Source organism: Tachyglossus aculeatus, chromosome 9 (assembly GCF_015852505.1).
Source record: "Tachyglossus aculeatus isolate mTacAcu1 chromosome 9, mTacAcu1.pri, whole genome shotgun sequence".
Classification (NCBI taxonomy): domain Eukaryota; kingdom Metazoa; phylum Chordata; class Mammalia; order Monotremata; family Tachyglossidae; genus Tachyglossus; species Tachyglossus aculeatus.
In genome coordinates, this window is record NC_052074.1 from 35,250,062 (window position 1) to 35,275,654 (window position 25,593).

At 45.0% G+C, this 25,593-nt stretch overlaps 1 protein-coding gene across 1 annotated transcript in view; it reads left to right on the forward strand.

Annotated features, from left to right (window-relative positions):
• The window catches only part of ABHD12 (abhydrolase domain containing 12, lysophospholipase), a 139,437-nt gene that overhangs the window by 74,867 nt on the left and 38,977 nt on the right, over window positions 1-25,593 (forward strand). The window contains exons 3-5 of the mRNA XM_038751038.1: window positions 1,495-1,600; window positions 4,317-4,436; window positions 15,617-15,647. Coding sequence (XP_038606966.1) covers window positions 1,495-1,600; window positions 4,317-4,436; window positions 15,617-15,647 — 257 coding nt within the window. The remainder of the gene's footprint in view (window positions 1-1,494; window positions 1,601-4,316; window positions 4,437-15,616; window positions 15,648-25,593) is intronic.

The following is a 25,593-nucleotide window of genomic DNA, read 5'->3' on the forward strand; positions in this document are numbered from 1 at the left end:
GTGGCAGTTGGGATGGAGAGGAAAGGGTGGATCTTGGCGATGTTGTGAAGGTGAGACTGACAGATGTTGGTGATGGACTGGATATGTGGGGTGATTACCTTACATCTACCCCAGTGCCAAGCACCATGTTTGGCCCATAAGTAATCATTGAATAAATACCAAAATGATAAGCCGTACACAGCCATGTTACAGTGACTGTGTTCTTCCATCATGTTCTATCCCAATCATCTAATGAAAACTCTAGTAGTTGCAGAAATTACTGTATCTCCTTGCAGGCAAGTTTCAATAGCCGTGTAATTATATGATTGTTGGGCAGCAATTCTGTGAAATCAGCCAACTTCCATTCACCTAGGGGACCTTTCACCATTTCCCTTTCCCTCCCCTCCCTATTGCCTCCCCTCCTCTCCCTTCCCCGTTTCCTCCCCTCTTCTCCCTTCCCCCTTTCCCTTCCCCTCCCCTACTTCCTCCCTTCCTTCCTTCCTTCCTCACTCCCCCCTCCCTTCCTTCCCCTCCCTCCCCTCCTTCATTCCGTACTCCCTCCCCCCCTTCCTTCTCCCCTTCCTCCTCCACCTTCCTTCCTTTCTCTTCCCTTTCCTCCCTCCCTTTCCCCATGTTCTGCCTCTGGCCTGGAATGCCCTCCCTCTTCATATCCGACAGACAATTACTCTCCCCAGCTTCAGAGTCTTTTTGAAGGCACATCCAAGAGGTCTTTCCTGACTAAGTTCTCTTTTCCTTTTCTCCATTCCCTTCTGCTGCACTCTGACTTGCTCCCTTTATTCTCCCAGCCCCACAGCACTTATGTATATATCTGTAATTTATTTCTTTATATTAATCTCTGTCCCCCCCACTAGACTGTAAGCTCATTGTGGGCAGGGAATGTGTCTGTTATATTGTTATATTGCACTCTCCCAAGCACTTAGTATAGTTCTCTGCTCACAGAAAACACTCAATAAATTTGGTTGATTAATTTCTTCCTCCACCCCTCCTTTCCTTCCTTCCTTCCTTCCTTCCTTCCTTCCTTCCTCCCTCCCTCCCTCCCTCCCTTCCTTCCTTCCTTCCTTCCTTCCTTCCTTCCTTCCTCCCTCCCTCCCTCTCCCTCCCTCCCTTCCTTCCTTCCTTCCTTCCTTCCTCCCTTCCTTCCTTCCTCCCTTCCTCTTTCCCTCCCTTTCTCCCTCCCTCCTCCTTTCCCTTTGCACATGCATATCATTTATTTACTTCAGTCCCCTCTCCCATCTGCACAACTGCATTCTTTCAAACCATCTCATGAGCAAATGCCTACTTCACATTTGCCAAATGTCCTCTCTAAAATATCCTCCAGACCCTCTTTCCACCAGAATCTTTTCATTTCTCAACTGTTTTCTGTAATTACATGCTCCAGTCAAGCACCTTGATTTGTAATAGCAGAAGTAGGTAGGTTGTAGACCACTGAGAAGGAAGGAGTAAGCACAGTTTATGAGCTTCCCTACACACTAAACCCTTTTTTGTCTCCTACAGTGAGAGTTCCTTATTTCATTGACTTGAAAAAGCCACAGGATCAAGGGTTAAATCACACCTGTAATTATTACTTACAACCTGAAGAGGAGGTAACCATTGGAGTGTGGTAAGATATAGTTGTATTACTACCCGATGCTTTGTTTTTTCAGCAGGAACCCTGCAGATGATCTTCTTTTAGTTTTGAGGGCCTTCTATAATGCAACTTAACTATGGTCCTTTTTCTAAATGTCAAAGATAATTATTTGTCCTTTATTTAGTTTTTTTTTTTACTCTGATGCATATCATCTTGAAAACATAAAGGAAAAGAGCATTTGACAAGTAACTTGAGATAACCTTAACATTATTCCTGTAGGACCTCTGTTGAATTAGGCAGAATGAAACTTGTGGTGCTGAAAGTGAAGCAGAGCTCTTTTATTGGAAACAGAAGAGTTTCTTTTCCATGATTAAAGATAGCACTCCGTGAAGACCTTCTCAACTCAGTTGATGCTCTCTCTGAGCCAGATGGAGGGTGGTGATGTGGGTAAGGGAGATTTCCAGTTAAGAGAACACAATGCTTCCCACTGAGTGGATTGTCAAAGCACTCCCTTGCTGGAGGGAGCAGTATCCATGATGTTCTTGGGTCTCAGCTGAGGTTTATACTGTTCACACATGCTTCAAACATTATTATTAATGGAAGAATTCTTCAGGGAGACTTAGGCCCAAATGTAATGCTCTGTATTGCCTTGCCTCTCAAGTATTTAGTTAATAGATATAACCTGTTTCTCATTTATTTCTAATATTCTAGTTTTATTGCACTTGCTCTTCGTAGTCACATTGTTTCACTATTGCAGGTGAAAAAGGAAGCTCACAGCTATTTACAAAGAAAAGCCCCAGAAATCTAGGTTTGTTTTTTTTTTTGGAGGGGGGTGGTTACTGGCAGAGTACCATGTGGATAAGGGTTTCTTCAGCTCTATCCTGGGCCCACATACATAGCATAAAGCAGCTGGAAAGATATTGAAAGTTCATATAACTAGATTGCCTCAAAAAGAGGCGCTTTGCAACCACAGTTTAAGGGTAGCAGTGTGAAGCAGCACAATATTTCACTTCAGGTCAGGTGCAGCGGGAGATGTTTAATTGAGATTTGTATGTCCCTGTAGCATACTGAGTCACATTCATAGTGTGGTAATGGCTCATATATTTTGCTACCTAGGCAGATCAGTGGTGCATTGCTAGGCCAAGAAGCAGACAGCCAAATCCTGAGCAGCCTGACCATCAGAAGACTGACTGACAGTGTGGCCTTGATCTTCAGACCATGCTGGTCTTCAGTGCAACTGTGGCAGGCCTCTCGTAATATAGCTCTGTCGTGGGCCGTCACCTTCTCAAAAATTGTCATGTCCCGTAGGAGCCATACCCAGTGACAGTGGGCAAGGGAGGATCGCCAACAGTGAGGTTCTGGAATGCAGTCACTCTCCTTAATGAAACACAGTTTTGCTGGGCAGGATGACAGGAGAATGGGTGATCTTGAAATGAAACTGAATACCATTGAGGACTGAATACCTATTATAAAGGCCCAAGAAAGAACAGTATTGAACACTGCCACATAGTTGAGGGATATAACTTTGGCAGCAGAGTAGTCTGATAGAAAGGGGTTTCTGTCCTTGAGCAGAGTAGAGGCTATAAGAAGATCATGGTACTAAGAGGCTGAATCAGGAACAGCCAGTTTTGGTCAATAGCAAATGCAGCAACAACAAAGGGAACTCTGATGTGTGTTCAGCAGGGAAGGGACCGTCAGCTGCTCTTTTCTGCCTTGCACTGGGCCTCCTGCTTCTTTGCCTCAATAATCTTTGGACAATCAGGAAATGTATGCATATTTCATTGAATGATAAGACTTCAGGCTAAATGCCAGCTGTTCTGTGAACCTTACATGGCTGAATTTATTACCTTGTTCATCAAGTGTACCAAGACACTCCCTGGTTAATGTTTTGTCTGGTTAACTTTCGTTATGATACAGTATCCAAGCAAGTTAGCTTTGATTTAAAGGATGTCTCCAGATAAAATTCTGACAGTAGCTAAAGGTGGGTTTACCATGGTCAGGTATTTTGGTCAGAAGCAGGCTCTCTGTCCTTGGGAGCCTCCGCATTGTGCCAAGAAGGCATCCCCTGGAAATACCCGTGGATGCCAGAAAGGGCATTGACAGCCAGAAGTATTTTGAATTATTGTTTTTTAGAAAGTTTCTTTCTCATTTGGTTTCTGATCAAGTGCAGATGGAAATACCTTCTGCAAAGGCACTAGTGGAAACAACAGAAGTTTCCCCCAAGTTGTAACTCAGTGATTTGGTATTGAGGCCTCATTTAGAAATATTGGCCTGTTAAAGTACCGGAAAATGTGAAGAGGGAATGTTTCAAAGGTTCAGTTGGCATCTCAGATTAATTTGTCGTTTTCCATACTCATTACTATAACTAAACTTTGGAGTAAACCAATAAAACCAAGTCAATTGTTTTTCTGTTTTGTTTTTAAATAAAGATCTGTGGCTCAGTGGAAAGAGCCCGGGCTTTGGAGTCAGAGGTCATGGGTTCAAATCCCAGCTCTGCCAACTGTCAGCTGTGTGACTTTGGGCAAGTCACTTCACTTCTCTATGCCTCAGTTACCTCATCTGTAAAATGGGGATTAAGACTTTGAGCCCCCTGTGGGACAACCTGATCACCTTGTAACCTCCCCAGTGCTTAGAACAGTGCTTTGCACATAGTAAGCGCTTAACAAATACCATTATTATTATTATTATTATTATTATTATTATTATTATTGTTATCTGCTCACTTCTCACTGTCTCTGCTTGTTTCCAGGCACACAGTTCCCGCAGCTTTGTGGAAGGATGCTCAGGGAAAGGACCAAATGTGGTATGAGGATGTGTTGGCTGCCAATCATCCTATAATTCTGTACTTACATGGAAATGCAGGCACTAGGTAAAGACTGAAGGGAGAACTAAGTTCTGTTATTAATGTTGTGGAGTTGGGGTGGGGGATGCCAGACGTGAGTTAATACATCTTCATACCTAATCTGCAAAAAGAGGTCTGTGCAGATCCAGGGCACATACGTGCAGGGCCCCACAAGAGTAAAATCTGAAGTGGTTGTGCCATTCAAATCAGTGTTGTGAAGGGGAAGGTAGAACAGTGAGCATGCAGAAAAAAAGGGAAAAATGAAGTTAATAAATGAAGTGAAATGGAAAAGTGCCCTACAGCACTTAGGTACATATCTGTAATTTATTTATTCACATTAATGAACTTGTGGATGGGCAATGTGTACCAGCTCTGTTATATTGTAATCAATCAATCAATCAATCAATCATATTGAGCGCTTACTGTTTGCAGAGCACTGTACTAAGCGCTTGGAAAGTACAAGTTGGCAACATATAGAGACAGTCCCTACCCAACAGTGGGCTCACAGTCTAGAAGGGGGAGACAGAGAACAAAACCAAACATATTAACAAAATAAAATAAATAGAATAGATATGTACAAGTAAAATAAATAAGTAAATAGAGTAATAAATATGTACAAACATATATACATATATACAGGTGCTGTGGGGAAGGGAAGGAGATAAGATGGTGGGAATGGAGGGGGGACGCGGGGGAGAGGAACGAAAGGGGCTTTGTCTGGGAAGGCCTCCTGGAGGAGGTGAGCTCTCAGTAGGGAAAGTATTGTACTTTCCCAAGTGCTTAGGTCTGTGAATCGGCACATAGTAAGTGTTCAATAAATATGATTGATTGAAATGCAAAGGAAAATCAGCCTCCAAGTCTGTCCAGCAGGCTCTCAGGGTAGCTCCCAGGCAAACTGGCAATAAGGCAAATTGCCACCCTGAATCACTTTTCTCAGGTCTTCAGCCTTGGGCTCAAAAAAAGGTGTAATGTTCATCCTCTGCAATTCAGCCCCTAAGTATATCTGCTTGCCCAGTATCTGCTTTGGAAACATTATTGGTAACATTCATTCATTCATTCAGTCGTATTTATTGAGTGCTTACTGTGTGCAGAGCACTGTACTAAGCACTTGGGAAGTACAAGTTGGCAACATATAGAGACGGTCCCTACCCAACAGTGGGCTCACAGTCTAGAAGGGGGAGAACAGTCTAGAAGGGGGAGACATATGCTCTGTGTCTATTTAAAATGTGTATTTCATAGGCAAAAACTTCCAGTAATAATTTGAAAGTGTCATCTCAACTCATTAAAACATAAGAAATGCTTATTTGAGGTTCCAAAAAAAAGAAACAGTCATTTTCATAAATCAAGAATTGGCTTATTCATTACCTCAGTCAGAAACTGACATTAAGTTCAAATGGAGTGTGGGTAGTTTAAAAACTAAGGGTCCACGATAGGGTTTTAAAGGGGATGGTTTTGCGGGGTTAGAAGGTACATTTAAAATCAGAAATAGAAATGTCAGGAAGGACAGCCGTTATCCAGTTCCTCCACGTATCTTTTAGTGTCCTTATTGCAGATATTAGCCAAAGCTCTCATCCAGGATGTCATTCAGGTTGTTTTATTGTGAAAAAATTATGAGAAGTACTAGCTAGTGACAAATTGAGATGCGTGGGACTGGCGTAGTTTTTTAAAAATAATTTCCAAGAGGAATTCCATAGCAAACCAACCTCTAGTGTCATGCCAGCTAGTGGGATTCTTCTCTCCTTGAGCACCATCTTCAACTGCTGTCTCTCTCCAGTGGCTTCTTCTTCATCCCTTTCAAACATGCACATACGTTCTCTATCCTAAAAAAAAGTGCTCGGCTCCCTCCAGTTATTGCTACATTTCCCTCCTACCATTTCTCTCCAAACTCTCTGAGAGAGTTCTATAGACCTGCTGCTTCCACTTTTTCTCCTCCAGTTCTCTCCTTGACCCTTCTATAATCTGATTTCCTCCAGTTTCACTCCACTGAAACTGCCCTCTCAAATTCACTAATGATCTCCTTCTCTCCAAATCCAGCAGCCTGTACTCCATCCTAATCCTCTCAGCTGCCTTTGACATTGTGGACTACCCCCGTCTCCTGTGAACATCTAATGGTGGCTTTCTCTGACATTGCCCTCTCCTGGTTTTCCTCTTTCCCTGGCTGTTCTTTCTCAATCAAACAACCATTATTTGAGCGCTTACTATGTGCAGAACATTGTATGAAGTGCTTGGGAGAGTACAGTATAACAATATAACAATATAACAGACACGTTCCCTGCCCACAATGAGTTTACAGTCTCTTCTTTAGCCAGCTCCACCTGTCTCCCACCCTCTTACTGTGGGAGCCCTTGAGGACTCAGTTCTGAGTCCCCTTTTCTTCTTCATCTATACCCACTACTGTGGAGAACTCATTCACTCCCATGGCTTCAACCACCATTTCTCTAGAAATGATTCCCAAATCTATGCCTCCAGTCTTGACTTTTCTCCTTCTCTGCAGTCCCACATTTCCTTCTGCCTTCAAGACATCCTTGATATGCCTCCTACTCCTCATGCCGAAAACAGAGCTTCACATCTTTCCTCCCAAACTTTGTCCTGTCACTGACTTTCACATCACTGTAGACAACCCCGCCATCTTCTGAGTCTCACAAAGCCTGTTTCCCTATAATTGTCAACTAATCTCTCACTCAATCCACATATTCAGTCGGTTGCCAAAGCCTGTCAAGACTTCCTTCATAACATCTCTAGAATCTGCCCTTTTCTCTCCACCCAAACTGCTACCATGCTAGTCCAAGCACTTATCTTACCCTGTCTCGATTACTGCATCAGTCTCCTTGCTGATCTTCCTGCCTCCATTTTCTTCCCTCTTCAGTTGATCCTTCACTCTACTGCCAGAATCATTTTTCCAAAAAGTCACCCCACTCTTCAAAAACATTCAATATTTGCCCATCCATCATAGATAACAGAAATTACTGACCATTTGTTTTAAAGTACTCAATCAGCTCTTCCCCTCCTACCTTATATTTTATGGAATTTGTTAAGCGCTTGCTATGTGTCAGGTACTGTTTTAAGCTCTGTGGTATATTCAGGGTAATCAGGTTTGTCACAATCCATGTCCCACATGGCGCTCACAATCTTAATCCCCATTTTACAGATGAGGTAAGTGAGGCACAGAGAAATGAAGTGACTTGCCCAAGGTCACATAGCAGACAAGTGGCAGAACTGAGATTAGAACCCAGGTTCTTCTGACTCCCAGCCTCATGCTCTCTCCATTAGGCCATGCTGCTTCTCTCTAATCTCCCACTGCAACCCAGCCTACACATTTTACTCCTCCAACACCAGCCTTACTCATTGTACCTTGATCTAGTCTGTCTCACTGTCAAGGAACTCCCTCCCACGTCACATATGACAGACCACCACTCTCTCCATCTTTGAAGCCTTACTAAAATCATATTTCCTCCAGAAGCTTTCCCTGACTAACCCCTCATATCCCCATTTGCCCTCCTTTCTGGGTCACCATGTATGCTTTTGTGTCTTTGCCCCTTAAGCATTTTGACTCTCTCCCCACACTTGACCCACATCATCTTTAAACACTTCGATATTTTCCCATCACAGCCTTACAGCACTTAAGTAAATGTCTTTTTACTCTGCCTCTTCCCTTAGCTGTCATTTATTTTATTGCATCTCCCTTGCTAGAGTACAAGCTCCTTGGGGGCAGGAATTTTGCCTACCATATCTGATATTCTTCTCTCCCAAGGGCATATTTAGGTCAGTGTGCTGCACATAGTAAGTCCTTGATAAATCCCATCGATAGATTGTTCTGAGTAGATGTGATTAATGATTTTAGAAATGTGTACCAGTTAGTTCCACTTCAGAGTTAACATTTCAGTTTTTCCAGCCTTCAGCGGCATCCTGCTACTCTGCTTCTCTGAGTTATATGCATCTTCAGATTAAGAATTGGGTCTTTTACTACTTCTAAAGGTTCCCCAAACCCTAGTAGAGTGCTCAGTCAGTACTAATGATATATTACCCATCCCATCCTGGAGGACTCTCAGGGCAGTTTCCAAAGTCCGCATAACCATCAGCAGGATGAGAAGTGCAGCTTTAATAGGTACAGCATCTCCAGGCAGTATTTGTGAATCATGGAAACTTTTGAGCCAAGCAGAAGGTATTAATGAGATCATATTCCTAATGAAAAGTGACCCTGTCTGGAAAACTTGAACAAGATCCTTTTCAGTTCTATGCTGAACTGCAATGAAATACTAGTTACAAATTGCCCAGTTGTACAGTGCTGTGCTAACAGTAAGTGCTCAATAAATAAGATTGAATGAATGAATGAAAATTCTACTGCTGTTGTCTAACTGAGATAGCATTTTTTCCTCCACAGCATTACATGTATCGGCTCTTCCATTCCACCTAAACTGTGATCACTGCCCTGTCCCAGGTCCTTGTTCTATCCCAGCCAAACCACTGTATTGATGGTATAAGCCCCTTCACTGATCTCCCTTCCTCCAGTCTCTCTCTTCTTCAGCCCACACTTTACTGCCAGGATCATTTTTTAAAAACATTGTCCACAGTTTGCTACTCCTCCCAAATCTTCACCTGTTAGCCATTCCTTTCCACATTCAGTAGGGACTCCTGACTTTTGGGTTTAAGGTGCCCTATCTGCTCTCTTTTTTCTCTTTCATCTTTTCTCCCACCTCACCTCAACTCCCTCTCTCTGCTCCTCTCAAGATGAAGTTTGGGGTAGTGGATAGAGCACGGGCCTGGGAGATAGAAGGTCATGGGTTCTAATCCTGTCTCCATCACTTGTGTGCTGTGTGAGACCTTGGGCAAGTCACTTTACTTCTGTGTGCCTCAACTACCTTATCTGTAAAAGGGGATTTGAGACTCTGAGCCCCATGTGGGAAAGGGACTATGTTCAACTCAATTTGCTTGTAACCACTCCAGCACTCAGTACAGTACAGTACAGTGCCTTAGTACATAGTAAACACTTAAATACCACAATTATTATTATTATTCTTATTATGTTATGCCACCTTCTTGACTCTCTAGCTTCAGACCTTGTGCTCATACCCATTCTCCTGCTTGGGATTGTTTTTCCCTTCAGTTGGCCACACCAGACCTCTCCACATTCATTCATTCATCCATTCAGTTGTATTTATTGAGCGCTTACTGTGTGCAGAGCACTGTACTAAGCACTTGGGACAGTACAATACAGCAGTAAGCAGACACATTCCCTGCTGACAACAAGCTTACAGAAAGCGGGAAAGAGCGAAGGGAGCAAGTCAGGATGACCCAGAAGGGAGTTACCTTTACTTATCTAAAGGTTTAATAGTAACACTTGAACTGATTATGTGACAGCTCTTTAATCAGACCTGGTACTGAGTCACCTTTCTCTGAAGCTAATGTGTTTTCCAAGGGGTAGCCCCTCCTGTTTCCCTTCCTTCCCACTTCTTCCCCTAAAATCTTTACACTTCCCTGCATGTAGCTATTATATGGTTCTTCCCGTGCCTCGGCCCTCCTGGGCTTCCAGGCCTGTTCCCCTTGCTGAGCATCACCCTCTTGGGGAACCACCGTTTCTCAAGCTCCATTCATTCATTCATTCATTCATTCATTCATTCAATTGTATTTATTGAGCGCTTACTGTGTGCAGAGCAATGTACTAAGTGCTTGGGAAGTACAAGTTGGCAACATATACAGATGGTCCCTACCCATCAGCGGGCTCACAGTCTAGAAGGGGGAGACAGACAACAAAACAGAACATATTAACAAAATAAAATAAATAGAATAGTAAGTATGTACAAGTAAAATAGAATAATAAATCTGTACAAACATATATACAGGTGCTGTGAGGAGGGGAAGGAGGCAGGGTGGGGGGGGATGGGGAGGGGGAAAAGGAATGGGGGGCTAAGTCTGGGAAGGCCTCTTGGAGGAGGTGAGCTCTCAATCACTCAATCAATCAGTCGTATTTATTGAGCGCTTACTGTGCAGAGCACTGTACTAAGCACTTGGGAAGTACAAGTTGGCAACATATAGAGACGGTCCCTACCCAACAGTGGGCTCACAGTCTAGAAGGGGGAGACAGAGAACAAAGCAAAACATATTAACAAAATAAAATAAATAGAATAGCTATGTGCAAGTAAAATAAATAGAGTAATAAATACGTACAAACATATATACATATATACAGGTGCTGTGGGGAAGGGAAGGAGGTAAGGTCGGGGGGATGGAGGGGGAGGAGAGGGAGAGGAAGGAGGGGGCTCAGTCTGGGAAGGCCTCCTGGAGGAGGTGAGCTCTCAGTAGGGCCTTGAAGGGAGGAAGAGAGCGAGCTTGGCGGATGTACGGAGGGAGGGCATTCCAGGCCATGGGGATGACGTGGGCCGGGGGTCGATGGCGGGACAGGTGAGAACGAGGCATGGTGAGGAGATTAGCGGCAGAGGAGCGGAGGGTGCGGGCTGGGCTGGCGAAGGAGAGAAGGGAGATGAGGTAGGAGGGGGCGAGGTGATGGACAGCCTTGAAGCCGAGGGTGAGGAGTTTCTGCCTGATGCGTAGGTTGATTGGTAGCTACTGGAGATTTTTGAGGAGGGGAGTAACATGCCCAGAGCGTTTCTGGACAAAGCCAATCCGGGCAGCGGCGTGAAGTATGGATTGAAGTGGGGAGAGACAAGAGGATGGGAGATCGGAGAGGAGGCTGATACAGTAGTCCAGACGGGATAGGATGAGAGCTTGAACGAGCAGGGTAGCAGTTTGGATGGAAAGCAAAGGGCGGATCTTGGCAATGTTGCGGAGCTGAGACTGGCGGGTTTTGGTGATGGCTTGGATGTGAGGGATGAACAAGAGAACGGAGTCGAGGATGACACCAAGGTTGCGGGCTTGTGAGAAGGGAAGGATGGTAGTGCCGTCAACAGTGATGGGAAAGTCAGGGAGAGGGCAGGGTTGGGGAGGGAAGAAAAGGAGTTCAGTCCTGGACATGTTGAGTTTTAGGTGGCGGGCAGACATCCAGATGGAGATGTCCTGAAGGCAGGAGGAGATGCGAGCCTGGAGGGAGGTGGGGGGGCTCTCAGTAGGGCTTTGAAGGGAGGAAGAGAGCTAGCTTGGCAGATGTGTGGAGGGAGGGCATTCCAGGCCAGGGGGAGGACATGGGCCAGGGGTTGACAGCGGGACAGGCGAGAACGAGGCACAATGAGGAGGTTAGCGACAGAGGAGCGGAGGGTGCGGGCTGGGCTGTAGAAGGAAAGGAGCTCACCACCTCCAGGAGGCCTTCCCAGACTGAGCCCCCTCCTTCCTCTCCCCCTCCTCCCCCTCCCCATCCCCCCCGCCTTACCTTCTTCCCCTCCCCACAACACCTGTATATATGTATATGTTTGTATGAATTTATTACTCTATTTTATATGTGCATATTTATTCTATTTATTTTATTTTGTTAATATGTTTTGTTTTGTTCTCTCTCCCCCTTCTAGACTGTGAGCCCACTGTTGGGTAGGGACCATCTCTATATGTTGCCAACTTGTACTTCCCAAGTGCTTAGTACGGCGCTCTGCACATAGTAAGCGCTCAATAAATACGATTGAATGAATGAATGAAAGGAATGAAGGGAGGTGAGGTAGGAAGGGGTGAGGTTATAGAGAGCCTTGAAGCTGAGAGGAGGAGTTTTTGCCTGATGCATAGGTTGATTGGTAGCCACTGGAGATTTTTGAGGAGGGGAGTAACATGCCCAGAGCGTTTCTGCACAAAGATGATCCGGGCAGCAGTGTAAAGTATAGATTGAAGTGGGGAGAGACAGGAGGATGGGACATCAGAGAGGAGGCTGATGCAGTAATCCAGTCAGGATAGGATGAGAGATTGAACCAGTAGGGTAGCGGTTTGAATGGAGAGGAAAGGGCAGATCTTGGCGATGTTGCAGAGGTGAGAGCAGCAGTTTCTGGTGACGGGTTGGATGTGAAGGGTGAACGAGAGAGCAGAGTCGAGGATGACACCAAGGTTGCGGGCTTGTGAGAAAGGAAGGATGGTAGTGCCATCAATAGTGATGGGAAAGTCAGGGAGAGGGCAGGGTTTGGGAGGGAAGATAAGGAGTTCTGGATCTTGCCCCAGGTTTCCAAACGAAGGCTGAGCGCTGTGCATCTTAACCCTTAGAAAACTTGATCTAATGCTTTAAAATGGCTGTGGGGCTTCTGCACCTAGGTAACCCCCTCCTCTTTTTCCCAAATCCTCTCCTGCAATTTGCTGTGGCTAAACCGATGTCACAAGGGATTGGAATTCTTTGTAGGTGAGCTTTCCACCTCAGCGAGAAAGTAATTGCCTGGTTTAGAAGCTTCTGGGCGTCTTTCTCCTTTATCTCTCTATTTAGTGCAATAAAGTGCTACATGTTAGTAGTTGGGCAAAGGTATATGCCTTTGTATAAATCTTGTGCATTGTGAAGGGCACAAGATTTTTATATGCACCCATTTACAGTATGAGTTATTTCAGTAGGTTGCCAACCCTGGGTGGTAGCACTGTGAACCACCATCCACTGTGGTCTTTGCCACCCATGTTTTTCCAGATTCCTCCAGAGCTTGTCCATGCAAGTTGGTGCTTCCGTTGAAAACCTAGCCCCTTGCAGACACTCTGTCAAATTTGTTTTATGGCTTTGTTTTATGGTACTTGGTAAGCATTTACTATGTGTCATACACTTCTAAGCCCTGGAGTAGGCACAAGTTAATTATATTGGATGTAGTCCTTGTCCTGCTTGGGGGCTCACAGTCTTAAATAAGAGGTAGGAAAGGGCAATACCCATTTTACAGTTAAGGAAACTGAGGCACAGAGAAGTTAAGTAACTTGCCCAAGGTCACACAGCGAGCGATTGGCAAAGCAACTGGCAGAGCCAGGATAAGAACCCAGGATCTTGGACTCCCAGGCTTGTGCTCTTTCCACTAAGTCATGCTGCTTCTCTTAAATGGAGGTTGCACCATGGTGAGATGTAGGTTGGACTTTGGGGGGTTGGATTATGCACATATGCACTGCACATTTCACTCTTTTGTCTTGGAGAAGTTGCAGAAGTTCCCCTTTTTTGTTCCCTACAAATAGATCTTTCTGCTTTCTAAAAATGCTCCAGGAAGTGTGCATTCTACTAAAGTTGCTTATGAATTGTTAGTCATATGACAAGCAAGACCAACTCAGAAGGAAAAGAAATGTGATAGTTGATAAGAATGTGACTTTCCTCTTTTCTTCAGGCTGGCAACAGTCAGGACAAAAAAAAGATCCCTCTCTTTTTTTAGGTGGCAAATTGCTTAACATAAACATTACCTATCCTTAGGGTCCTTTCTTCTGCCACATCTCCCCCTCCTCCAAACCCATAGCTTCTTTCCATGTTAATTTTCTTTTCATCAAATTCATAGTCAATGATGAGGGGGCTGAATTCAACCTTATCATTTGCATTTTTCCTGTAGCTTGTTTAGGGATTGTAGTCAGGACCCCATCATCCATCTTCTATCACCATATTGGGTGGACAAAGCAAGGGCTCAGACAAGTGTAAAGATGTGGCTAGAGGAGCTGGCCTGGGCATATTTCCAATCCTAAAAATTGGGGGCCACTTTGATCTAACACAAAGCCGGCTGACCAGGTTGGGATTGGATTTGGGCACCTCATGCATCACATTGGTGAATAAGGTTATTCACTTGGTTATCCCCTAAGCTCCTGGGACTTGGATTTGCAACAGCCCGGGTGACAACTGAGTATGTTAGGATTTGATCCTGCAGTCTCTGATGGTGATGCCATACCGTGGATTTTTGGCCCATCAAAGACTCTAGCAGACAGACTTCTCTGGAAACCTTCCATAGCAGTTTTTCAACTACATTGCTGGCAGGTATTTAGTGCATTACTGTGTCACGGTCTTATTCTTGGGCAAACAGTCCCAAATGTGTTACTAAAAGGAAAGTTAGCCATGTAGCCATGTTGGGATGGTACTCCGTAAACAGTACTAGTGATGTTAGGAGGTAATCATTGCACTGTCCCTTCCAAATGACCTGTTGCCATAGTTGGAGACAGAAGACTAGGCTGGATCTGATCCAGTAATGGCAGTTCTTATGTTCTTATATTCCTGCATAACAGCTATCATTCAGAAACTTAGCTGTGAATTAATTAGCTGGGACTGGGTCAGGGAAATACTGTTAATACTGTGGGACCAGCTTGAGGCTAAGTGAGGTAAGAGTTTGCTTCAGCCACTGTGGTAAGGGTGTCTCTGTCCAGCCACCCTTACTGTCTGGCCTGCCTTCAGGGTGGTGGAGGGTAGGAAGTGATTCACTAGCAGCGTGTAGGTCTGTGGTGCGTGGTCAAGGAGGAGCACAAAATGTTTTCAATAATGTCATGGGGTTACATGGTGTGCACACACAGCGTGACATGATGGCATTGGGCTGAATGTCAGAAGCTGGAACTAGCTCCCAGACTTCCTTAGGACTTCATGGGCCTCCATGGTGAGTCTGGGATCCTCCCCTCTTAGGGGGTACTAAGGCTAGGAGTTCTTCCTAGTCACCAAAGAACATTATCATGCAGACAGAGGTTTGTGGATAAGCCTCTGGCATCTGGGATAAGAAGTCTTAGCCTCAGAATCCTGGCAGAAATGCTGGAGACTGCTGAGTGAAGCACTTGGGAGAGTACAGTAAAGTTGCAGACAAAATTATAGCTCCTCAAGGAGTTTACAGACTAGTGGAGGAGTTAGACTATAAAAAATTTACAGACAAAGGATATGGATGCTCAAGATATGTAAATACATGCTATGAGTGGGTGTGAGTTCTGAGTGGTTAGGTGAGACAGAAGTGGTGAAGTAGCTCTAATAACCTGGGAGAGTAGAATTTAAGCAAGGAAGGCCTTCAATAGGATGTGTGTTTGGAAGATGGGGAGAGGTGTGGTCTGTTGGATTTGAAGAGGGTGGGAATTCCATGCCATGGGAAGTGGAGTAAGCGATGAGAACAAGGTAGTGAATAGATTAGATTGAACCCATCACTTCATCAATGAGTGGTATTTATTAAGTGCTTACTGACTGCAGAGCATTGTTCTAAGCACTTGGGAGAGTACAGTATAACAGAGTTGGTAGACATGTTCCCTGCCCACAATGAGTGTACAGTCTGGAGGGGGAGATATAAAGAAGTGATACATAATTTGTAGATAGGAGTCTTTGGAAAAAGAAGCTAATATCCTATTACTTTTTTCCCCTCCCTTGTACAATTGCTCTCTAGAGGAGGGGACCACCGAGTGGAGCTCTACAAGGTAAGAAGCACTCTTATTTGTTCTCTCTAGGAAGAGAAGCCTGACTATTTCAATAGATGAGCTAATAATTGTGGTTTCTTGCCATTGGGGATTAATCAGCTGTCCTCACCGGGAGTGTTGAAACGTTGTGGCAGCTGTATGTGTGTTACGAATTCAGAACACTTTCTATGTTATTTTTCCCAAAGATCTTTGGAATCCCAAATTTTTGTTTATAATTTGAAGTCAAGCAAAATTCCCCCCAGAACACAGCACTGGCTGATAACTGTCTTCTTTACCACTGATTGATTCTTTACACTCAATCACTGGTATTTATTGAGCACTTACTCTATGCAGAGCACTGTACTAAAGCTCCTGGGAGAGTACAGTAGACCAGAAGGACACAATCTCTGCCCTTGAGGAGCTTACAGTCTAACAGGGAAGGCAGATATTAAAATAAATTACAGGTAGGGAAAGCAGCAGAGTACAAGGGTGTGCACAGAAGTGCTATGGGAGTAGGGTCTGGGGGAGAATACAGACCCAAGAGACAACGGGTTGAGACTTGAGGGCGAGGATGTTGCAGGAGGGAGGGAAAATAGGGTGGGGAGATGAGAGGTTAACTAGGGAAGGCTTCCTGGAGAAGGTATTCTCGTAGGGCTTTGAATATGGGGATAATGGTGGTCAATCAGATATGAAATATGAAATTGGAGGGAGGGAAGGGAGAGTAAGGCAGAAGAGATGAGATCAAGGTACAATGAGTAGGATGGTGTTAGAGGAATGAAATATGTTGGCTAGAGTGTAGTGGGAGAGGAATGAGCATAGGTAGATTGACACATCTTAGGCCTAAAATACTTAGTCCTAAAATATGAGTGTAGGAGCCTTCCAAGGACAGTGGGAGATGTATGGACTTTCATGCAGCTGGCAGAACATTTTCAAAAATTATATTTTATAAGATTTTATTTTTGGTATCCTATAACTGATTTAGAATATGAAAGAGTAAATGTGATAAATGTTGGCAAAATATCTAGACAGAAAAATCTAAAACAGTGAGTTTATTCCCTGATTGACTGGGAAGGCTGTATTTTTTTAAATTTAAAAATTAGGCTCCAAAGTTTCCAGTAGTCTTTTGGTATGGACTTTATCAGTATTTATGAGCCCTCAATTTTAGTTGATTCCCCAATTCCTATGGTAATTGACTTGTGGGCTCTGGTTTCTGGGGAGCTCTGTTCTTTCTGATTCCCGGGAACACAGAATCCAAAGCTGTTCCTCATTTGCACTCTGAGTTCCTCCTAAGGTCATCTTCTAACTGTACCTTGCTCTTGAGTCTCCTGACTCTGCCCCCTTAATTATTGCCCAGTGGGTAACTCCTTTCTTACCACCCCTTCCTGCCCCCCCAAAACTTACCAAAGTTCTCCCCATCTTTTCCAAGAAGCCTTCTTAGTTAGTTCTCAGTCAGTCGTATTTGTTGTGCTCATTATGTGGAACACTGTACTATGCTCTTGGGATCGATCAGTCATATTTATTGAGCGCGTACTAAGCTTTTGGGAGTGTACAGCAGAGCATAAGGAGGCTTGAGGGGACCATATCTTCTCCTGCTCCCTAAGACTTACTGGGAAAGGGGGAGAAAGTGTTTTTGTTCTTTTTTTTCCTTTTTTTATGGTGTTTGTTAAGCACTTATTAAGTATCTAGCACTGTTCTAAGCTCTGGGGTCGATAGAAGTTAATCAGGTTGGACACAGGAGTTGGCCTGTTTCTTGCCACCAAAGCCACTTTTGCATCATCCTATGTTCTCCATCCCTGTCTTTCTCTTCCTTTGAAGCCCATATCATCACATCATCTGCCTCTATCATACCCATCCACTTCAGTTAATGGTTACCCTTTCTACTGCTCCCCAGGCCCCACCTCCAATTTTCTGAACCATTTTGCTGCCTTTGTCACGTTCTTTCCCTCCTCCATACTTACACTGAGCTTCAGGGATTTCAGTAGCCACGTGGATGTTCCTGATTACCTCTCAACCATCCTCTTCCTCTCACTCCTCAACTCTGCTCTAGACTGTAAGCTTTTTGTAGGCAGGGAACGTGTCTGCCAGCACTCCAAAGTGCTTACTGAAGTACTCTGCACATGGACTGTAAGGTCATTATGGGCAGGGAACGTGTCTGCCAATTCTGTTGTATCGTACTCTCTCAAGTGCTTAGAACAATGCTTTGCACATAGTAAGTGCTCAACAAATACCATTGATTGATTGTAAGTGCTCAGCAAATACTATTGGTGATGATGTTGGGCCTACTGATCACCCCACGTCACCTGCTCATGAACTTGGATACATACTTGACCTCATCTCTGGCCACTGGGCAGTCTCTAACCTTACCAACTGTGAAATTCTTCTCTCGACAGCTGCCTTCTCTCCCACACAGCCCCTCCCCACAAAACTGTCTGTCCCTTGACACCCTCCAATTGTCCCAGACCATCATGCCCCTATGTAGTTACTCTGCCCAACCTCCTTTTTTGATGCACAGATCCATGCCGTGAACACTACCCTCTGTACTAAACGTGAGCTGTTAACACTCCTGTCCCTCCACTAATCTTATATCATCAACCCCCAACCCTCCACAGTCCATTTCCTCCATTCTTGTGTTCAAGCTTTGGAGCACAGCTAGAGGAAGTTCAGTCATCAGGTTAACCTCATCCATCTTGCCTGCTGTAACTCTGTCCTCTCCTCTCCTCTGCCTAGCAACACTACTTCTCCTTCCTTATTGACTCCCAAGCCCATTGTCTGCACCAACTGTTTTTGACTTTTAGCTTTCTCCTTAAACTCCCAGTTTCCCCTTGTTTTCTCTGCCATCTGTTTCATGGACAAAAGTAAAACAATAAGGAATGTGCTCCCTAACATCTCCTCCCCTCCCAGTCCTGTCTCCTTCCTGCCTTTCATCTACTCTATTTTTTTTTATTTTTTTAAATGGTATTTGCTAAGCGCTTACTATATGCCAGACACTGTAGTCTTTCCAGCTATCCATCCCTCAAAAGATCATCCACCTTTTTTCCAAATCTACCCCCTCCACCTGCATCTCTCGCCCCATCCTTTCTTACCCTATTAAAACACTGGTCTCCTCTCTTCTTCTCAACCATCATCTTCAACAGCTCACTCTCCAGTGGCTTTTACTCCACTATCAAGCATGCCCATGTAACTCCTATGTTCCACTGAAACTGCTCTCTCCAAAGTCAACAGTAATTTCTCAACTCCATCCTAATCCTCCTTGACCTATCAGCAGCCCTTGACACTAATGGTAGACCATCCCAGTCTCCTGAAAATATTATCACTCTCCAGGTTCTCCTCCTACTTCTCTGGCTGCTCCATTTTAGTCTCTTTTGCTCTCTCCTCAGTGGATCCCTCTAGGCTCAGTTCTGGTTCACTTTCTATTCTCCATTTATACCCACTCCCTTGGAAAACTCCTCTGCCCTTATGACTCTATTGCTTCCCCATTTTGGTGATGTGGGAACTGGACTGGAGGCACATAGAAGTTAAGCGACTTACTCAGGCTCACACAGCCGGCAGCTGACAGAGCCAGACCTAGAACCCAGAACTTCTGACTCCCATCGTCATCATTATGAATGGTATTAATTGAGCGCTTACTGGGTGCAGACCACTGTACTAAGCATTTGAGAGGGCACAGTACAACAGAGTTGGTAGGCAAGTTCCCTGCCCACAATGAGCTTAAAGTCTACAGGGGAAGACACATATTATAATCTATAGTTTGCGGATATGTATGTTGAGGGTGAGGCTAATATCAAATGCCTAGGCCTGTGCTATTTCCATAGGCTATGGTGTACCTAATAAATAAATACCATTGATTGATGTCCAGCGGTCACCCACCCTTCACATCTATATCCCTACGAGTCCGTATGCTCAGCATTTATGCATATGTGTGTATTTTTTACCTCTGTACTATTTAAATATTTATTTGTACACTCAATTACTTGGTCAGCTGTTTCACCCTGAAGTCTATGTTCTACTTCCAGCTATGTATTTGCCCTTTGTGTAGCTTTCAATGTCTAAATAATTTTGTTTGTGTCTCCCATTGGATTTTAGCCTTCTTGATGGCAGGGACTGTGTGTTTTGCTCCTGCTGTGTTCTCCCAGATGCTGAATAATGTGCCTAGCACTCATTACATCCCTCAAAGTGCCACTTCTGGATTGACTCAGAACAACTTGATCGCTTTACATGTTCTGCCGTCCTTTGGGCCCCTTTCCGGAAGGCAGCTAAGGTTTTAAGCAGCACCATTCCTGAGGTGGTGACGGGAATTGGAATTTAAATGCCCTGGGAGCAAACCATGCATAGGGATATTCTTTTGATTCCAGGCAGACAGAGTAACTCCTCAGGGGATTGTTGATGTTTATCATGTGTTCTGGGCTGTAATTTTAATCACCAGTGATTCCTAAGTAAAATGGGAAGAGGGAACAAGGGAGAAACAACCAAGAGGTTGAGTGTGTTCTTACTAGGAAAAGAATAACTTTATTTCTTTACATGCTGAGACCTGCCTTTGGCTGTGCCAATTTTGTAGTCAAGCAAGAGAGCTGGGACCATCTCTGGTACAGTTATTCATTTAGTTATGATGGTAAAAGTTGCAATATGATCCCCTTGTAGTCTTTTTAATAGCTGTTAATTGTCCTTTGCATGTCATTGTTGGCCAGCTGCTTCAATCACTTGCACTAGCTTTATTTGTAGTTCTGGTCTTCAACCAATCAATTGTATTTATTGAGCACTTACTGTGTGCAGAGCACTGTGCTCAGCACTTGGGAGAGTACAGTATAACAATATGGGACACATTCCCTGCCCACAACAAGGTTACAGTTTAGAGGGGGAGACAGACATTACTATAAAGAAATACATTGCAGATGTTTACATATGTGCTGTGGGGCTGGGGAGGCGGGGATGGATAAAGGGAGCAAGTCAGAGCAACACAGAAGGGACCGGAAACAAAAGGAAAAGATGGCTTAGGCAGAGAAGGCCTCTTGGGGGAGGAGATGTACCTTCAGTAAGACTTTGATGGGGAGCGAGTAATTGTCAGATAAAAAGAGGGAGAGCGTTCCAGGCCAGAGGCAGGGTGTGAGTGAGAGGTCGATGGTGATATAGACAAGTTCAAGGTACAGTGAGTAGGTTGGTAATAAAGGAGTGAAGTGTGTGGGCTTTGTTGTAGTAAGACAATAGCAAGGTGAGTAGGTTGGTACTAGAGGAGTGAAGTGTGTGGGCTGTGTTGTAGTAAGACAATAGCAAGGTGAGGTGGGAGGGGACAAGGAGATTGAGTGTTTCAAAACCGATGATGAGGAGTTTCTTTTTGCTGTGGAGGTGGATGGGCAAACACTGGAGGATCTTGAGGAGTGGGGAAACTGGGCTGGAACGCTTTTGTAGAAAAATGATACCGGCAGCCGAGTGAGGTTTGGCCTGGAATGGGGAAAGACTAGAGAGTGGGAGGTAGGCAAGGATCAAGTAATCAAGTTGGGATAGGCTACGTGCCTGGATTAACGTGGTAGCAGTTTGGATGGAGAGGAAGAGGCGGATTTTAGCGATGTTGTGAAGATTGAACTGACAGGATTTAGTAATAGTCTGAATGTGCGGGTTGAATGAAAGAGAGGAGTCAAAAATAACGCCAGTTTTTTGAGTTTGTGAGAAAGGAAGGTTGGTGGTGCTATCTACAGTGATGGGAAGGATAAGGTTTGGATAAAAAGATGAATTCTGTTTTTGACTTGCTAAGTTTGAGGTGATGGCAGGATATCCAAATAGAGATGAAGGCAGGAGGAAATGTGAGATGACAGAGAGGGAGAGTGATCAGGGCTGGAGATGTAGATCTGGGAGGTCCCCGGTTCATATCCGGGTGCCCCCTGCGTTGTTCACATTTCATACACTGTGGACCACCCCCTTCTCCTCAACACGCTATCTGACCTTGGCTTCACAAACTCCGTCCTCTCCTGGTTCTCCTCTTATCTCTCCAGTCGTGCTTTCTCAGTCTCTTTTGCAGGCTCCTCCTCCCCCTCCCATCCTCTTACTGTGGGGGTTCCCCAAGGTTCAGTGCTTGGTCCCCTTCTGTTCTCAATCTACACGCACTCCTTTGGTGACCTCATTCGCTCCCACGGCTTCAACTATCATCTCTACGCTGATGACGCCCAGATCTACATCTCTGCCCCTGTTCTCTCCCCCTCTCTCCAGGCTCGCATCTCCTCCTGCCTTCAGGACATCTCCATCTGGATGTCTGCCCGCCACCTAAAGCTCAACATGTCGAAGACTGAACTCCTTGTCTTCCCTCCCAAACCTTGTCCTCTCCCTGACTTTCCCATCTCTGTTGACGGCACTACCATCCTTCCCGTCTCACAAGCCCGCAACCTTGGTGTCATCCTCGACTCCGCTCTCTCGTTCACCCCTCACATCCAAGCCGTCACCAAAACCTGCCGGTCTCAGCTCCACAACATTGCCGAGATCCGCCCTTTCCTCTCCATCCATACCGCTACCCTGCTCATTCAAGCTCTCATCCTATCCCGTCTGGACTACTGCATCAGCCTTCTCTCTGATCTCCCTTCCTCGTGTCTCTCTCCACTTCAATCCATACTTCATGCTGCTGCCCGGATTATCTTTGTCCAGAAACGCTCTGGGCATATTACTCCCCTCCTCAAAAATCTCCGGTGGCTACCAATCAGTCTGCGCATCAGGCAGAAACTCCTCACCCTGGGCTTCAAGGCTGTCCATCACCTCGCCCCCTCCTACCTCACCTCCCTTCTCTCCTTCTCCAGCCCACCCCGCACCCTCCGCTCCTCCGCCGCTAATCTCCTCACCATACCTTGGGCTCTCGCCTGTCCTGCCATCGACCCCCGGCCCACATCATCCCCCGGGCCTGGAATGCCCTCCCTCTGCCCATCCGCCAAGCTAGCTCTCTTCCTCCCTTCAAGGCCCTGCTGAGAGCTCACCTCTTCCAGGAGGCCTTCCCAGACTGAGCCCCTTCCTTCCTCTCCCCCTCGTCCCCCTCTCCATCCCCCCATCTTACCTCCTTGCCTTCCCACAGCACCTGTATATATGCTTGTACATATTTATTACTCTATTTATTTATTTATTTATTTTACTTGTACATATCTATTCTATTTATTTTATTTTGTTAGTATGTTTGGTTTTGTTCTCTGTCTCCCTCCTTTTAGACTGTGAGCCCACTGTTGGGTAGGGACTGTCTCTATATGTTGCCTATTTGTACTTCCCAAGCGCTTAGTACAGTGCTCTGCACATAGTAAGCGCTCAATAAATACGATTGATGATGATAATCTGGGAATCCTTCGCATAGAGAAGGTCGTTGAAGCCGTGCGAGCAGATGAGTTCTCCAAGGGAGTGTGTGTAGATGGAAATTAGAAGGGGACCCAAGACTGAACCTTGAGGACACCCACAGTTAGGGGGTGGGAGGCAGAGGAGGAGCCCACAATCAATCAATTGGTAGTATTTTTGAGCACTTACTGTGTGCAGAGCACTGCACTAAGAGCTTGGGAGAGTACAATACACCATAATTAGCAGATGGTTCCTGCCCATTCATTCATTCAGTCGTATTTATTGAGCACATACTGTGTGCAGAGCACTGTACTTAGCGCTTGGGAAGTATGTCGGCAACATATAGAGATGGTCCCTAGCCAACAACGGGCTCACAGTCTAGAAGGGGGAGACAGACAACAAAACAAAACATGTAGACAGGTGTCAAAATCGTCAGAACAAAAAGAATTAAAGCTATATGCACATCATTAACAAAATAAATAGAATAGTAAATATGTACAAGTAAAATAGAGTAATCTGTACAAATATATACAAATGCTGTGGGCAGGGGAAGGAGATAGGGCTGGGGGGATGGGGAGGAGGAGAGGAAAAAGGGGGCTCAGTCTGGGAAGGCCTCCTGGAGGAGGTGAGCTTCCAGTAGGGCTTTGAAGGGAGGAAGAGAGCTAGCTTGGTGGATGTGTGGAGGGAGGGCATTCTAGGCCAGGGGAAGGACATGGGCCAGAGGTTGATGGCGGAACAGGCGAGAACGAGGTACAGTGCCCATAACAAGCCAACAATCTAGTCATTATCAAGGGGTGTAACTTGACCTCTTGACATTAGCAATTGAAATGAGTGTTAGGGTTCTGCAGGCTAAGGGTTGGCCCTTTCAAGATCGTGGAGGGTGTAGACAGTGCATTCATGGAGTTTTTCCCCAAATTCCACATTACGAAAATAAGGGACCGCCAGAGAAACCTGAAGGTGATAGGTTCTAGACAAACCAGAACAATCCCTTCTTTCCACAGTTGGGTAGACATATGGGTAAACATTAATAAATTAGAGCAAGACTGTCTCTAGCCTCAGGGAGCTGATGAACTGAAAATTAAACAACACCAAAAATGGGAATAATAATTAATAGTAATAATAATAATTATTATGGTATTTATGAAGCACTAACTATTTGCCAGGCATTGTACTAAGCGCTTGGGTGGATACAAGCAAATTGGGTTGGACACACTCCCTGATCCACATGGAGCTCACAGTCTTAATCCCCATCTTACGGTTGCAGTAACAGGCCCAGAGAAGTTAAGTGGCTTGCCCCAAATCACACAGCAGACAAGTGGCAGAGCTAGGATTAGAATCCATGACCTTCAGGTTCCCAGGCCTGTGCTCTATCCAATACGCCATTCTGCTTCCCATTGATAGAAATCGATGGAAGGGATGAGGTGTGTCATCACATGACACTATTCTTTCTGTGTCTGGAAGGGTGAATGGGGTCATTCATTCACTCAGTTGTACTTATTGAGCACTTACTGTGTGCAGAGCACTGTACTAAATGCTTGGGAGAGAACAATATAACAATAAACGTACATTCCCTGACCACAACAAGCGTACAGTCTCTAGGGAGAGACAGACATGAATATAAATACATTACAAATGTATACGTAAGTGCTGTGGGGATGGGAGGGGGGATGAATAAAGGGAGCAAGTCAGGGTGATGCAGAAGGGAGGGGGAGAGGAGGAAAGGAGGGCTCAGTCAGGGAAGGCCTCTTGGAGGAGATGTGCCTTCAATAAGGCTCTGAAGGGGAGGGAGAGTAATTGTCTGTCGGATTTGAGGAGAGAGGGGGTTCCAGGCCAGAGGCAGGACATGGACAAGGGGCCGGCGTCAAGATAGACGAGATCGAGGTACAGTGAGGTTAACATTAGAGGAGCAAAGTGTACAGGCTGGGTTCTAGTAGGAGAGTGGTAGGTAGGAGGAGGCAAGGTGGTTGAGTGCTTTAAGTCAATGGTGAGGAGTTTTTGTTTGAAGCAGTATGACCTGGGAGTCAGAAGGTCATGGGCTCTAATCCCAGCTCCACCACTTGTCCGCTGTGTGACCTTGGGTAAATCACTTTATTTCTCTTTTTCTCAAATATCTCATCCGTAAAATGGGGATTGAGATTGTGAGCTCCACATTGGAGAGGGACCGTGTCCAGCCTGATTTGCTTGTATCCTTCCCAGTGCTTACTACAGTGCCTGGCACATAGTAAGCAGTTAACAAATATTGTTATTATTATTACTATTACTATTATGTGGAATAATAGTTCCCCCTTCCTTCCTCTCCCCCTCGTCCCCCTCTCCATCCCCCGCATCTTACCTCCTTCCCTTCCCCACAGCACCTGTATATATGTATATATGTTTGTACATATTTATTACTCTATTTATTTTACTGGTACCTATCTATTCTATTTATTTTATTTTGTTAGTATGTTTGGTTTTGTTCTCTGTCTCCCCCTTCTAGACTGTGAGCCCACTGTTGGGTAGGGACTGTCTCTATATGTTGCCAGCTTGTACTTTCCAAGCGCATAGTACAGTGCTCTGCACACAGTTAGCGCTCAATAAATGCGATTGATTAATATTATGTGGAAGTGGATGGGCAACCACTGGAGTTTCTTGAGGGATGGGGAAACATGTCTTGATTACTTTGACATAAAAATGA